Here is a 17,092-nt window from a genome sequence, read left to right as displayed (position 1 = left end):
GGAAGTGAGAAATAGATTTAAGGGCCTAGATCTGATAGATAGAGTGCCTGATGAACTATGGAATGAGGTTCGTGACATTGTACAGGAGACAGGGATCAAGACCATCCCCATGGAAAAGAAATGCAAAAAAGCAAAATGGCTGTCTGGGGAGGCCTTACAAATAGCTATGAAAAGAAGAGAGGCGAAAAGCAAAGGAGAAAAGGAAAGATATAAGCATCTGAATGCAGAGTTCCAGAGAATAGCAAGAAGAGATAAGAAAGCCTTCCTCAGCGATCAGTGCAAAGAAATAGAGGAAAAGAACAGAATGGGAAAGACTAGAGATCTCTTCAAGAAAATCAGAGATGCCAAGGGAACATTTCATGCAAAGATGGGCTCGATAAAAGACAGAAATGGTCTGGACCTAACAGAAGCAGAAGATATTAAGAAGAGGTGGCAAGAATACACAGAAGAACTGTACAAAAAAGATCTTTACGACCCAGATAATCATGATGGTGTGATCACTCATCTAGAACCAGACATCCTGGAATGTGAAGTCAAGTGGGCCTTAGAAAGCATCACTACGAACAAAGCTAGTGGAGGGGATGGAATTCCAGTTGAGCTATTTCAAATCCTGAAAGATGATGCTGTGAAAGTGCTGCACTCAATATGCCAGGAAATTTGGAAAACTCAGCAGTGGCCACAGGACTGGAAAAGGTCAGTTTTCATTCCAATCCCAAAGAAAGGCAATGCCAAAGAATGTTCAAACTACTGCACAATTGCACTCATCTCACATGCTAGTAAAGTAATGCTTAAAATTCTCCAAGCCAGGCTTCAGCAATACGTGAACTGTGAACTTCCAGATGTTCAAGCTGGTTTTAGAAAAGGCAGAGGAACCAGAGATCAAATTGCCAACATCCGCTGGATCATGGAAAAAGCAAGAGAGTTCCAGAAAAACATCTATTTCTGCTTTATTGACTATGCCAAAGCCTTTGACTGTGTGGATCACAATAAACTGTGGAAAATTCTGAAAGAGAGGGGAATACCAGACCACCTGACCTGCCTCTTTGGAGAAATCTGTATGCAAGTCAGGAAGCAACAGTTAGAACTGGACATGGAACAACAGACTGGTTCCAAATAGGAAAAGGAGTATGTCAAGGCTGTATATTGTCACCCTGCTTATTTAGCTTCTATGCAGAGTACATCATGAGAAACGCTGGACTGGAAGAAACACAAGCTGGAATCAAGATTGCTGGGAGAAATATCAATAACCTCAGATATGCAGATGACACCACCCTTATGGCAGAAAGTGAAGAGGAATTCAAAAGCCTCTTGTGAAAGTGAAAGAGGAGAGTGAAAAAGTTGGCTTAAAGCTCAACATTCAGAAAATGAAGATCATGGCATCTGGTCCCATCACTTCATGGGAAATAGATGGGGAAACAGTGGAAACAGTGTCAGACTTTATTTTTCTGGGCTCCAAAATCACTGCAGATGGTGACTGCAACCATGAAATTAAAAGACGCTTACTCCTTGGAAGAAAAGTTATGACTAACCTAGACAGTATATTCAAAAGCAGAGACATTACTTTGCCAACAAAGTCTGTCTAGTCAAGGCTATGGTTTTTCCTGTGGTCATGTATGGATGTGAGAATTGGACTGTGAAGAAAGCTGAGCGCTGAAGAATTGATGCTTATGAACTGTGGTGTTGGAAAAGACTCTTGAGAGTCCCTCGGACTGCAAGGAGATCCAACCAGTCCATTCTGAAGGAGATCAGCCCTGGGATTTCTTTGGAAGGACTGATGCTAAAGCTGAAACTCCAGTACTTTGGTCACCTCATGCTAAGAGTTGACTCATTGGAAAAGATTCTGATGCTGGGAGGGATTGGGGACAAGAGGAGAAGGGGACGACAGAGGATGAGATGGCTGGATGGCATCGCTGACTCGATGGATGTGAGTCTGAGTGAACTCCAGGAGTTGGTGATGGACAGGGAGGCCTGGCATGCTGCGATTCATGGGGTCGCAGAGTCGGACACGACTGAGCGACTGAACTGAACTGAAAGGCCCAGATGCCATGATCTTAGTTTTTTGAATGCTGAGTTTTAAGCCAGATTTTTTACTCTCCTCTTTCACCTTTATCAAGATTCTCTTTAGTTCCTCTTCACTTTCTGCCATTAGGGTGGAATCATCTGTATATCTGAGGTTATTGATATTCTTACTAGAAATCTTGATTCTGGTTTGTGATTCAACCAGCCGGCACTGTACATGATGTACTCTGCATGTAACTTAAATGAGCAGGGTGACAATATACAGCCTTGACGTACTCCTTTCCCAATTTGGAACCAGTCCATTGTTCCATGTCACTGTTATCTTCAATAAAAGACTATAAATCATGCTAAAAGATAACTGGAGCAGTTTAAATTGGATACTCCTTCATGATAGATTGGTATGGAATGTGAAGGAGAAAAGAGAATGATAAACTCTATGGGTTATGACCCATAAGCCACACTGCTACCCCAAACAAGCCAGAATTACTCGTGCTGGGACTGAATCTCTCCATCTAGAGCTGTGAGTGCCAAGCATTAAGGCCTCCAGCAATCCCCTACTACACCAGGGTCATGGCCCCCAATACTGCATCCACTCACTCTAATTTGCTGCCTTCCGTGTGCTTTTTTGGAAAAGGTGATGGCAGCCCACTCCAGTACTCTTGCCTGGAAAATCCCATGGACGGAGAAGCCTGGTAGGCTGCAGTTCATGGGGTCGCTAAGAGTCGGGCACGACTGAAGTGACTTAGCATGTGCTTTTTGCCACATTCACTTTTGGTAAAAAAAAATAAAAATAAAAAACATATGAATAGAACGTGGTCCCTTTGACAAAGCTCATTGGCTAGAGGCGAGAAACCTGAGTGTTAGACTGTATTTGCCATGTGACATGATGCTGAGAAACACTAAGTTCTCTGAGGCCCACCACATCCCAGAGGCAGAGACAGCACAGGGTGTCAAGGGCAGAGTCCTGGAGAAGTCTGGCTGGCTGGCTGGATCTGAATACCTACTGTACTTCATCCTGGCCTAATATCCTGTTCATTACCCTCTTCCTTGAATTTAAAGCAATGCATTGGGGGTCCTGCAACATTTGTTCCCTCCCAAGATTGTCACTCACTGTCTGCTCTAAGACCCCCCTAGCCATGGCCTCATCTAGTTTCTGCATGAGGTGTCTTGTCCTGTTGGCTTCCAAGCCTTCATCTAACTGTTGTCTCCTTGTAGCCACTTGTCCTGGGAGGACCACATACATTATTACCTAAGCTGGGCCACTCTTAAAAGTGAAAAGGATACAGTTAATAGCTGTGCCAGGACTGCCCCCAGCAGATGGGTCCTATCTGGCCCCTTCCCAGAAACAGCCTCTCCCCCCTCCCACTAGATGACCATCTCTCTCCTCCAGAGCTTTCTAAAATGCCAGACCACTGACTCACATTATCTTTTCTGTAAGATGATCTTTTCTATAAGATGAGCCCTTGTCTTAGACCCATGGTGAGGTCGTCAAGTGTTGCAAAAGTCAAAGGTTTGGGAGTTTGTCCTGTGTTTCACACACACCAACGCCTTGGTTCTGTGTTTCAGAAACAGTTTCTTTAATTGTGAGTGAGGGAGAGTAACTCCACAAGACTTCACTGCAGTCAGAATTCAGATCAGGAGAGCCCACCAGGGTACAGCCATGTGTGACTGACTACAAATGCCTCAAGGACAGTGAAGGTGTGTCCTGAGACGATGCCCCTGAGCAGAACTGACAGCATCAGCTACACACCCGCCTGGAGGCCCTGCCCCCAGCCTGGTTCCTCCAGATTTCAAGCCATGCTGTGGACACACTCAGCTTGACCTGGCCCCTGCACACCTGAGGTCCTGAGGGCTTCAGAAGAGAACCAGCACCCCCTCCTACAAAGTCCTGTCCTTGTCAATCACAACTTCCTCTGCTCTCCTTCCTCTGTGTGGGCAGCCAGTGAGCATAGCCTGGGTGTGGGTGGGTTTTTGTGTGTGTTAAACTGCTTAGTCATGTACAACTCTTGTTACCCCATGGACTGTAGCTGTAGCCTGGGTAGGCAGTGGAAATCCTGTAGGAACCCCCACAGCAGGCTGGGGAGAGGGCAGAGAGCTGACCTTGGCCCTTCTACTCCCGCAGGAGGCTTTGAAGGATGACCAAACTCCCCATCGAATTCCTGTCTCACGTATTTACTACACAGACCTTTACAGCCACGTTGGCTCCATGTGTGATGCCAGGAAGATCAATAAACTCATCTGCCAAAGCCAGTCTCTTGGGCTGGATGGGTCTTACAGCCCTCAGGGTGCAGGGAGCAGAAGGCTTCCTGAGGCAGCCTGGCATCACGGGTAGGAAAACAGTATTAAAGCGCCACCCTGGATGCAAAGCCGTCCCTAGAAAACTCTGCTGGCTGCAGTGCCTGGCTCTCTGAAATTCTGCTCCAGCTCTCACCCAGCAGCTTGCATTCTGTCATTCCAAGCTGGCCAGCAAGGGATTTGTTCAAGGAAAAGTCGGTTGTCGATGATGAGGAAAGATCATAAAGAAGTGATGGTCTGAAAATCCCTCAGTGGCTCTGGAAACTGGGAGAAGCCAGGCTTACTCCTTCCAGAAAGAGAAGCTGAGACAGAATGGCCAGAGAAGGTCTGAAAATGGAGTCTATTCTGAGGGAGGGAGAGAGGAGTGATTTCAATTTGTCTAACTTGTGGAAAAATAAAACACAAGAGCTCTAAAGCACAACTAGAGGCAAGTACTCTGGAGTCAGGCATGTCCTGCTGGGTGATCTCAGGCAAGTGGCTGAACTTCTTTGTGCACTGGTTTCCTGCACTTGGGCCTCCCTGGTGGCTCAGATGGTTAAAAAAAAAAAAAAAAACCTGCCTGTGATGTGGGAGACCTGGGTTTGATCCCTGGGTTGGGAAGATCCCGTGGAGATCCCGTGAAGAAGGGCATGGCAATCCACTCCAGTAATCTTGCCTGGAGAATCCTCATGAACATAGGAGCCTGGTGGGCTACAGTCCATGGGGTCACAAAGAGTCGGATACTAGTGAGCAACTAAGCACACATACATTCTTGCCCTGAGATGTGAATGCTAATGCAGACTTTGGAGCCATTCAGCCCTTTGCAGAAAGAGTGGAGCAAAGCTAGGGCACTAGAGATCTGCAAGTGCAGTCCATGCTGTGCGCAGAGGCTGGGCTCCAAACCAGGATGAGGCAGCTGGGTCTCTGGGCTCCCGGCGGCTGAGTGAGTAGGCACATCCATGCGCCCTCCATCCCCTGATTTTACCAAGATACTGGAGGAACAAACAGATAAAACACAACCACTGCCATAAGCTGGGAGGAGTGTACAAGCAGAAAAGAAGCGATAATAACTTCCAAACAAGATAACCGTGGGATGGAAATCAGTTGCTAGCAAGTCAGAGAAAGAATATGAATTTGAATTTTGACCGTTACTGAGAGCAAAAATGGAAATGCAATCCTACAGAGGCTCTCCTGTCTCATTCAAAATAAAAGCAAAGACCTGGTAGACTTGGGCAGCACCCGTTGTATCTCTGATCCTCTCATCTGACTCATGCCCACCAATCTGGCCCCTTCTGTTCCAAGGACAGATCTAGATGACAAGTTCCTGCCTCAGGGTAATCCAAAAAAGACACATCTTGTAAAGATAAAATCATGACACACAAATATAGAATTAACATATTTGTGTACAAGACGTTTTTTAAGTCATTAATTAATGAGGGAAACAGCAAGGCATGAAAATCCACTTCTGAGGAGCATCCAAAGGGCAGACATGAACACAGGCGACCAGGAACGCCAATCCCATCTATTCACAGAGAAGTCAGTCTATTAGACAGAATCCATTTGCTTCTCAAAGGACTGGAATCATTTCCATCACTACCAGTCCGAGAACTTGCAAAGTTGAAAGGTGGTTCAAGGATCATGGCCTACTGACCACTAGAGCATCTGATAACCTGGGAGTTGCAGGTGACCTCACACGGAGATGCCACAGATGCCTGCTTATCTTTCTCTCCTTCACCCTTTTATTTTATGATGGTAATGATGTTTTGCATTTCAAAGCCTTTCACCATCTTTCCTGAAGCCTAGCTGCCCGTTCTTTCTGCCAAGAGCATTCACCTCCCTGATGCTCTGATTTTTTCCATGGCCTCCCTCTCCAGTCTCACAGCCCACATCTGGCTCCAGCATGTGAAAGGCTCCCTCCCCAATTCTTACAGCCCCCAAAACTGGGTGCATGTTCTCCCCCCTCTCTCTCCCTTTCTCTAGAGGGCAGGGAGTTTTGTCCATCTTGATGGCTGCTGTATCCTGAGATCCTAGAACAGTGTGTGACAACAGCATGTAAGCCTTCATTAAATATTGGTTGAGCAGAGACAGATGAAAAACAAACATCAACAGCAGCAGGGGTGAGAAGGGGGAGGTCTGGATGGACACAGGTTGGCAGGTTCCACTCACTTTCTAAAAACCGCTTTGCCCTCTTGCCACGTCATGTTATTTACAAACAGCCTCCCTCCAGATTAGGTCAGATTTGATAATGGAGGTGCTATCACAGCATTCCCTAAAGCTTTTTTCTCTAAGATCCAAAGCTGAAAAGTTACCATTGTTCACCTGGAGATTCCTGTCCCCATCATGAGACATGATGCCTCCACCCTGACCCCCACCCCCAGACCAGCCACAGCTGCATGACGGGCCTGGGAGCACCAACTCCAGAACCCCCTTCTGGAGCCAATGGCAGCGACAGCACTGAGTCTAAGATATTCACTTCCTAAGATCCCGTTCCATACATGGACCGTTATGATACCATGATTTGACCCAGGGGAGCAACTACCACTCACAGGGATGCAGGTCCCTGCTCATCTCTATCATCTTTGCTACCTACCTGCCTCCTCCACTTTGCCTGAGTCCCAGGATGCTTCCCCATTACTCAATCACTGCTGCCCTCCCCTCAAGAGCCAGGATGGGATCTCCAAACAGGCCAAGGTGAAAATGACTGGAACTTCAGCGGCCAGCTCACCTGCACTGAGTTGACCATGCCGGCAGCCATCCTGCCCATGTCTGAGGCCCTGACAGCTGCCCAGGCAAGAACTGGCATGGCAGCCCTGCCCAAGGCTCCTGTTCATGCATGGGACAGGCAAGCAGAATGACATTCCTAGAAGCAGCTGTCAATCTATCACAGAAGGAAGTTGGCAGATAGGCATCCTGGACATCCCCACTGCCCACAGCAGTAGCTTTTTAAAGTATCCTGTATTGTTTTCCCTCCCGCCCCTGTCCCACTTAGTCTCTCAGATTACGCACACTCAAATCCTTGTCTTGGGCTGATGTCCAAGGGACCCTAAGACACTTAGGGAAGAGAATCAATTCTATGTCACTGGTGACTTACTGATCACCACAACTGCAAACCCCTGGGGGTCAGATCACACTGCACCCAGGTGTGTCCTTTGTGTACCACCCTCCCCTCCCTCCAGGCTCTGCCATCAGCCACAGGGTCAGGGGAATATGTGACCGAAAGAGGGCTGGGGCCAGAGGCCTGCAGCCTCAGAGCCAGGCAGGAGCTGTGAATGTGGTTTTGCACAACCTATAAAAAGATGGTTGACACCCTATGCAGCCCTAAAAATACAGAGTCAACAAAAACCTCAGCAAATTACATTCATCAATGAAGATTCCATTACTGTCACAGGATTTTCTGATGAAACAGCTCAAGAACTGAGAAGTCCAGAGAGGCTAAGGTAGCCATCCAGGGCTGCACAAAGCAGGGGTGGCTGAGATGCTGCTGGGGTTCAGACTTTTCTCTGCAAAGTGATGCTGATACCAGTTAGGCCTTTCTTTCTACCCAAAAGGCATTGTAGCTTTTCCTGGGTCATGACTCAATCTGAGGGAAGCCAATCACCACACCATGAGGACATTCAACTCATAGAGAGGCCCATGTGTATAAGAAGTAAGGCTCCTAAGGGCCAACATCAACTTGCCAGCCATCTGGGTCACCTGGTTGGACACCCCAGTCAGGCTCCCTGTTGACTGCAACCCCAGGCCAATATTGGGCTGAAACTTCATGAGACCTGGAGCCAGACCACCTACTGGACCCCTCCCCAAATCCTTGAGGCACAGCAACTGGGAGAGGTTACAACAATTCTTATTTTAAATTTTGGAGTGATTTATCCTGCAAAGACAGGAACTACAGTAAATACCATTTGTCCCAATTAGGATCGGTTGGGATTCCTTTATCTGATGACTGGTATTTTTTTATAATTTCTGGAAAATTCCCAGCCATTATTTCTTTAAACATTGCTATTCCCTCATTTTCTCTATTATTTCTATCTTAGACTCCAGTTAAACACTTTAAGAACATCTCAGTCTATTCTGCAAGTCACAGCATTTCTCTTATTTTTCATCTTTGTGCATCTCTTTGCTACGCTCTGTATCGACAGCTTATTGTGTCTTTCAGTTCACTGTGAACCATCTGCCATTTAACCTATTACACTTTTCAAACTGATATACAATTTACAAGTAGCAAACACAGATTTTTGGTGTGTGGCTTTCACTGAATTTTGAGGCAGATTATATTCATGTAACTATAACCACCATAAAGTCAAGATACAGACACCCCCATTATCTCAGAAAGTTCCCTCATGCCCGTTTCTTCTGTTCCTCCCAGAGGTAACCATTTTATTGATTTGTATCCCCTATTCTAGAACATCAATAAATGTAATCACACAGAAGATTAAAAGCCAAAAAGGAGGGAGGAAAATGGTAACAAGCCATCCAGAATCGCTACTCACTTTGAGTAAGGCTGTGTTCAGACAAATCCTTGAACTGCAGGCTTAAACTAAAGCAGAATGAAGCAAACAAGAATCCACTGGGTTCGTCATCTAGCAGGGATGCTGCTATTAGCCCCCATCCTCCACTCAGAGCCACCGAGCCAGCTGGTGGGCAATAAACTTGTTCACCATCCATCAGGACAATAAAGCAGCCCCTCCCAGAAATGATGCAGGGACCCAACCTCTTCAAAGCACAGAAAATGGATTCTATCTCAAAAACCACATGGGGCTCATACCTGGACTACAAAATAGAGCTGGAATAGAAGGAGAAATGTTATATACATGTTGGTGATGTTTCCCCTGACATGAATCAATGCTCCTCTCCAAACCATGGCTCACACAGAAGGGCGGCAAGTCCCCTCCTTCAGGAAGTGCCCCCACCCTCACCACACATATGTAATGAAACATCGCATGGGCTCACTGAGGAAATACATTTGAGAATCTTTGGCTGGTGGAAAGTACTAAACTCAACGTCTCTCAAAATCTCCCATAACAGAATATCAGAAAGTCAGGATCTCACTAAACTCAGGCCTGTTTTTGCTACTCTCTGTGTTCATTTCTAGACTCAGATACCTAGGCTCGTATCTTCCAGGCTGCCAATGTGACTTTCCTCCTTCTCTTTCTTCCTTTGTTGGCGTTAGCAGCACCAGCATCACCCAGGTCGTCCCCTTGGCTCCTCCGCCTCTTGCCTGTACCCCACGCTCCTTCCATCTTGTCTGTACACACAGTTGTGAGGTGCTTTCCAGGAGCCCATGAAGAGGGGGCAGCACCTGCAGGCGGTGGGGCACAGGAACCTCTTTCTAGGAGAGCATGCGACAGAGAGAGGTGTCTGGAGTCAGAGGGTAGTTCAGTTGAGGTCTGGGGGTGAGAGAAGATGAGGGCCCCACACTAAGGGGGGCAAGGATAAATGATGGGAGTCGGGGAACATCCCTGAGCTGACCAACAGTAGGTGGAAGAGGAGGCAGCGGAGTTTGGGGTGGTGGTGCCCACACACACCTGGGGCAGGAGGACTGGCAGCAGAGGGAGCCCCGGAGGCAGGGGTAGCAGGGTCACCCTGCATCTCTGTCCACTGGGCCCCACAGGCGCCCCGGACTGAGCGCTCCTTCATTACTGCGCATGCCTGCTTGGGTCCTTCCACTCCCCTAGTCTTCTCTCTGACCTCCCTGCCTCCCTCCCTGGTGCCCTGGAGAAGGGGACTGATTTCTCCTCCATTCTCTGGGCCCCTCCCTACTTTGCCCAACAGGGCCAGGTGAAGGGCTGGTCTGAATTCCTACTCTGGGTCCCTAAGGGCCAGGCAGCCCCCACTTCATGCCTCTCCAGAACTCACCAGGCCACGTGGAAAAGGCTCAGGAGGGGAAGAGGCACTTGAGGTGGTGTAGGCACAGCCCAGATTGAGCTCCACCCACAGCACCATCACCACCACCACCAGCTCCAGGGGTGTACCCCCCCACACAAGCTCATCTGAGCCCCAGCCACTGCCTGCTGCCAACATCTCACAGAACAGACAAGCTGGGCCAGGCCAGCTCCCATGGTGAGAAATAAAAGGCATACTGTTTTTTTTTTTTCTTAAGCCATTAAATTCAGGGTCACTTAAGCAGTGAAAGATAACTGGTGCTATGTCTACAGCTGGCTTTGGTAACTTTTTAACCTTCCTACCCCACACTGTGCTAATGTGGACATGCCAGCCATGCAGTCAACAGTTACTTTAGGTAAAAAGCCCCACATCTCACTTCTCAGAAGAAAATTAATGCAGGAGAGGAGGCATTCTCTACAGACACTGTGCTACAGGCTGGTGCAGGCAGTCAACAGGTACATGAAAAGGAGAAGAGGGGAGATGGTTATTTGGAGCTCCAGGGGAAACATAAGAGGAAGAAGGGGATGGATTATTCCTGGGGGCCTGGTCCCTGGTGGCATCTGTCGGAAAGAGATGGCTGCATCTTTGTTCCTTGAAATTCAAGTATGTATAGAATTGTTGGAAACTCTTCATTAGTTAGAATGTCAGAAACGCCAAACATTTACTGAGGTTTAAGATCTTAAAAGTAAATCATAAGAACCATCACTTAAAGCCTCATTGTTAAAAATTCTACCATATTTATTTTTTATTTCAGATGAAAAAAACTGTGTTGGGAACAGTGAAAAACATTATTGGCATTTCTTTTTAAAATGTCAAACCATCTTACTTAAAGCTGAGATTCTCATCCCCATGCCTTTGAGCACACAACTACCTTTACAGATTGTTCACTCTTTACTGAGTACCACACCAAGCATGCTATGTATATCTGCAGTTCATTCTTCCAGACTGTGAGGTTGGCACTTACTTACCCTATTGGGCAAAGGAGGCATCTGAGACTTACAGACATAGTAAATATTATGGCTAAGATTTACACCCACTTAGTCCATCCAAACCCTTGTCCTTAAGCAGTCAACGGCAATATTGCTGTTATAGACTGAACTGTCTCCCCATGAAAGTCACAGGCTGAACCCCTAACTAATTCACACGCTCAAGTATCTCCAAGTGAAACTGCAGTTGGAAGCCGAATCTTTTTTTTTAAATATAAATTTATTTATTTTAATTGGAGGTTAATTACTTTATAATATTGTATTGGTTTTGCCCTACATCAACATGAATCCGCCACAGGTATACACGTGTTCCCCATCCTGAACCCCCCTCTCTCCTGCCTCCCCATACCATCTCTCTGGGTCGTCTCAGTGCAACAGCCCCAAGCATCCAGTATCATGCATCAAATCGAATCTCTAATGAGGTAAAACCAAGGTAAAACGAAGTCATCAGAGTGAACCCTAATCCAGCGTGACTAATGTTTTCACAAGCAAAGATGAGGACTCAAGACACGCACACACGGGGAGAGCATGTAAGGACAAAGGAGAAGACGGCCATCCACAAGCCACGGAGAGAGGCCACGGGAGAAACCAACTCTGCGGACCTGAGACACCTGGGGCCTCCAGCCTCCAAGAGGAAGTAAATTTCTGTTGTTTAAGTCACCCAGTTAGTGGTTATTTTTTTCTGGCAGCTCTGGGCAACTAATAGAGCCCCTAGGAAACAGAGGAGCCAAGGAGCAGGCATGGGGACTCATGTGCTTCTACTCAATAGGGGACTGCTTTCTCTGACCTGAGACACCGTACAAAACTCGGCTGCTGGAACTAAGTGAAGGTACTGGAGGGTGGTGGCAAATCAGCAAAGGTAATCTTCTAGAGACAGGCCCAAGGATTCAAATGAAATGTGATACCAGGAAGAAAGAAAGAGAATTCAAAGTGGATATGAGACATAAAATCACTCAGCCTTCTGGAAGCAGTCCTTGTAGGACAAACCCATCAGCTGGTCCTGAAGGATGACTGTGCCCACAGGGAGCAGCTGATGGCAGCACTGTTTTCCTGAGTCGCAGAGCTGCTGGGATTCCTTTTTTCCAAGTGGGACCAGAGACAGCAGCCGTTACTAGGAAATAGCTTTTGTGAGTATTAAGCCAGTTATCACATCCTGTATCTTATTGGAAAGAGAGGCTCTGGGTTCCCTTAGTTTACTATGTAGTTTAGCAAGAAATTTTGGTACTTCAAGAAATTTAATCTGCCTGGATAGAAACCCACTTTCTGGGCTTCTACTCCACAAATCAGATGGCCTTGGCTAACTGACAAATCCTTCCTTTCCTGACCTCAGGAGACGGACTATTAGAAGATGACGACTGCCTTTCTCCCATCAGGTACAGGCTTCCAAGTGTGGCTAGAGATGAGTCTCCTGTGCTCAGCCGCCCCGCAGTGCCCTCCGTGCACAATGGCAGAGCATTAAATGAGGACCTGAGTCCAGACAGCGGACTCCAGCCATGTATCCTGTTGACCAGCAATTTCTCTTGCTATGACTGTAACTGCTGTCATTCAGAGGCAAACTTATGACTACATGCAAAAATGTCTCAGTGCCAATGTGTACACAAGTACCTACAAATCTGTAATGCACAGCCCTGTGGACACAGCCATTGAGGGCAGCGTGTCGGATGCTGCAGGCCTGTATGCTGGGACAGACAATGCCAGACACAGGACAGAGCTGCTTCCCACAAAGCCTCATGGGAATCCATAATCCCAAATTATAGATAACATACCCAGCACTTCTATAAAGTACTCAAATATGCTTGACTGTTAAAACACATCCAAGAACAAACTCATTTCTTTCCCTTTTGTCCACTGAGCTTACCTGTTGTAGAGGAGAATGTCTGGCTTCCAGATCTGGCCGTCTGGGAAACGAACCGTCTTCACGCCTGGATACTCGGATGCATTCCACTGTAAATAGTGATCTGTCCAAGTCTGACAAACACAGACGGCAGCATTAGCAGCACTTTGCTTTCTTGCCTGCTAATATATCTTATGAGAGATTATTAGATAAGTTCAAAACCAAAAAGAGTTCCAGACACTCATTTACATAATTGAGTTGCTATCTGTAAAATATATGGAAACTGGGAATTAAATAATCCCTTACTAAATGACCATGAATAGCATAAAAATCACATTTAAGATCCTGCTGTCACCACGACCGTAGTCAGAGGGTAGCATTAAAGTTAATTCCAGTCCACTGCATGCCCCCAGGCCCTTCTCTCCTGTAGCAGATGGATTTTTTTTCCCTAGCCAAATGAAAACTGTTTCACTTTCAAAGTTTTAGGACACTTTGGACAAATAAATTCATTATTTCAGTTAGAATAAGAACTAGATTGGAAAAATGTCAAAGATTTATTTCCATAAAACAACTTCATGCAGCTGCAGGGGTACCTCTTAGAAATGTCTAAGGGCCTATATTTGGATTTGAATTATTATTTTCAGGGAGGAATACTGCTTCTGACACCACAGCTCAAAAATGCAAACATGGGCATTGGTACTAAAACACTGAATCAGGACACAAGGGCAGAGAGCAAGACTCAGGAAATATTTATAAGCACGTGAACATGAGTGTGTCTCTCTGGGGCTAAACCTGAAATTGGTTCTTGAGGGATCTTTGTAAGAGGAAGGTCCATTGCTAGAATTCTCTGCCCCCAGACCAGGCACCCCAGAGCTACCTGAGGTCCACTGGCTTCATAAAGACTGCTCAGGTAGGACCCCACCTGCACTGCTGGGCAACCAGCAGCACCCAGCCAGGACTGCAAAGCTGCCAGGTTTGGACTTATCAGCTCCTACAGGTGTGCATTATCAGAGCAGATGCCATAAAGGCCTCCATCTTGTATTCAGTCCCCCTGGAGCTACCTGCTCTGAGTGCAAATTTCTCACATTTAAAAACGTATGTGATGCAACACCCCAAGCTGGCCCAGGGGCAATTCCTCATAATTAATCATTTCTACAGCAAAACATGCATATTTATCCTGAAAGTAAATGCCTCGATTGCATATCAATTTGTTTGATTTTAGACCTGATCAGTTTGATGTAAAGTCATAAAAAAAACCAACCAAACAAAAAACCCTGTCATGTTCAGAGCTGCCGAGATTTGAGAATTGCTGCCAAGGGGTTGTGGGTCTAGAGCTACTGAAACTGGCAACAGCAGTCAAAGGGCATGCCCCAGAGATGCCACCATCCTCTGGAAAGGGCAGACAAGCATCCCAGTTAGTCAGAGAAGAGGGAATATGCAGGTAAGTATCAACATTTCTTTACTTTCAATACTTCGGCCACTGTGTACAAAGAATTGACTCATTGGAAAAGACCCTGATGCTGGGGAAGATTGAAGGCAGGAGAAGGGGACATGAGCTGGTTGAATGACATCACCAACTTGATGGACACGAGTTTGAGCAAGCTCTGGGAGTTGGTGATGGACAGGAAAGTCTGGTGTGCTGCAGTCCATGGGGTTGCAAAGAGTCAGACAAGAGTGAACGACTGAACTGAACTAACTGATCAGCATTTCAGAGTCATGGACCATGAAAAGGAGGATATATTGATACTTAAATTGTTGAAGTATCCCTGGTAACTCAGTGGTAAAGAATCCACCTGCAATGCAGGAGATGTGGGTTTGACGCCTGGATTGGGAAGATCCCCTAGAGAAGGAAATGGTGAGCCTTGCCTGGGGAGATCTCATGGACATAGGAGCCTGGCAGGCTACAGTCCATGGGGTTGCAGAAGAGTAAGACACGAACTAAACAACATGTTGCAGTATCACTGGGGGCGTTTAGGGTGGTGGCCCACCTGGCCGATATTTCTAAATTAGAAGTGTGTGGCTGGGGGAGGACAGGACAGCACAGCACCCAGAAAGAGCCAATCTCGTGCAAGTGGTTTTGCAGGAAGGCCTGGGTAACCAGCCACACTGTGTTTGCTCCAGCGGCTCCAGCTCTACCCCCTTTGCTCAGTGCTCCCTTCTTTTCTCTCCCATGTTCTGGGCATAAGCCCTTCTATGTCCAACACCTGTGCTTTCCTGACCATGTTCTCATATCTGGATGCTCCTCTGAGTCGGCAGCTGATTAGCACAGAGTCTGGTATTCATCTTCCCCACTACTCTGCTCAGGGCCCCAGGACTCCCAGAACTGCCCAGGAATGTAGGTGTGGCAGATAGATGCCCATCTGCTCTGCCTGCTGATAGGATGGCCACAGCAAGAGGAGGAGAAGCAGGGAAGAGGGAGCGCTTTGTTGGTCAAACACAAACCTCTCTTAAGGGTACCAGGTCTGAGCTGCAGGGAGCCTCCCTGGCAATTCCTCACCCCTCCCATCTCTACTACCCATGCTCCTACTTAGCCGCATGTGCCCCGGGACATGTATCTCAGCCAGCCTGCTTGCTCAGTGTCTGCTATGTGTACCATGCTCACCAGAACACTGGGATGCCAGCATGACTATTCCTATTTACAAGAGAAAACTGGGGCCTGGAGTGGGGTCAGGACTCAGAACTTAGTTGACTTCAAGCTGGGTGACTGCCAGGCTCTACTGTGGTTGGTTCTTCCCCACTAATCTGTCTGCACAGGCAAATTCTGCACCCCAACAAGGTGGGCTGCTCTTCTAGGGGTCTCTCTTAGCCTAAAGCCAAGTTTGGTCTCTATCATCCTCTCAACAGAAACAGAGGGCCACTGGGAGCTTTAGGATCAAACAGAGGTTGGTTTGTACTTAAGTCTCCAGCAGAGAAGAGCTATGTCAGCTCCAGTAGGTAAACCGTCCTCTCTGAGCTGCATTTTGCTCGTATGTAGCACCTGATCAGGCACTATAAGGATGCAATGAGATCAAGTGTCGAAGCAAGTAAGTCACATGCCCTTGGCAGGCGTGTGATAAATGATGACTCTGAGAGGAAAAGGGATCCTCCCTTTCACAACATCCCAGAGGACATGAGAGCTGTAACAACTGAGCTTCAGCCAAAGGTGGAGAGAACAAAAGCCAGCTCAGTGTCAGGAGTTGGAGCAGGAACCTCAGTGCAGCATTGTCCTGGGTTTTCATGACGATTTCCTAAGAATGGATGTGGAAAAGGGCCCATAAACAAGCAGGGGGTAGGGTTCTATCCTCCAAAGTACTCATTGCCCACTCGGATCACAGAGCCTTGAGGGCAGAGGTACTGAGCAAAATCTGTGTATAGACAGGAGCTGGCACGGCTCCCACACGCAGGCACCTGGAAACAGGCATGAACCTAGAAGTGCCAACCCTCCCAGAGCCAACAGGGAAGCCCATCTTTTATATTACATTATATGATATTATATATCAGATTATACACAATAATAGATTTTAAACAAAGATAAAGGTTTCTCTTGAGTTCCAGGAGCTGTTCAAATAAAGTACTGAATATGAGGCAGAGAATGGGAGAGTCTGAATGTGAACTCAGCTGGACAGAAGTGTGGGCCACTCGGCCCCCATCTGCAGCTGGAGTCTCAAATGGGGGCAGTCCATGGGAATGAGCCCTTACCTGAAGGATCAAATGCTAACTCAGAATAGAGCCAAGCTGTTGGTGTCAGGAAACATCTCACACACACGTGCTCTGAACATTCTTCCGTCAACTGTTCTGATCGCAGAGGAAGAGAGTGGGTCTCCTCCTTTCTTCTGTCCCAAAACTTTCTTCTCTCAGTGGACATAGGTTTTGCTTAATGGTGGGTTGCTCTTACGGCCCTAAGCAAGCCAGTGACCTCTCATCTATAAGCAACATATGTAGCATTTCTATTTTGATAAAGAATGAAGAAATGAAGAAGGTAATAAGCAGTTCAGAGATAAATATGGTTTAGAATCTAATATTCTATGATGCTATTAATTCCATAATTAGAATTAGGAGGTGGAAAATAAGCAGAAGGTTGGGAAATCTGAAACCAGAAGAATGGTCAAAATTTCAAAAA

General features: G+C 46.8%; 1 protein-coding gene across 1 annotated transcript in view; it reads right to left on the bottom strand.

Annotated features, from left to right (window-relative positions):
- The window catches only part of LOC120875517 (neuronal acetylcholine receptor subunit alpha-7), a 150,443-nt gene that overhangs the window by 67,123 nt on the left and 66,228 nt on the right, over positions 1-17,092 (bottom strand). The window contains exon 4 of the mRNA XM_040257376.1: positions 13,018-13,127. Within this exon, the coding sequence (XP_040113310.1) occupies positions 13,018-13,127 (110 nt within the window). The remainder of the gene's footprint in view (positions 1-13,017; positions 13,128-17,092) is intronic.

This window comes from Oryx dammah, unplaced genomic scaffold, assembly GCF_014754425.2.
Source record: "Oryx dammah isolate SB20612 unplaced genomic scaffold, SCBI_Odam_1.1 HiC_scaffold_16, whole genome shotgun sequence".
NCBI lineage: Eukaryota > Metazoa > Chordata > Mammalia > Artiodactyla > Bovidae > Oryx > Oryx dammah.
Note: the sequence above shows the minus strand (reverse complement) of the source record. Positions and strands in the feature narration are given on the sequence as shown.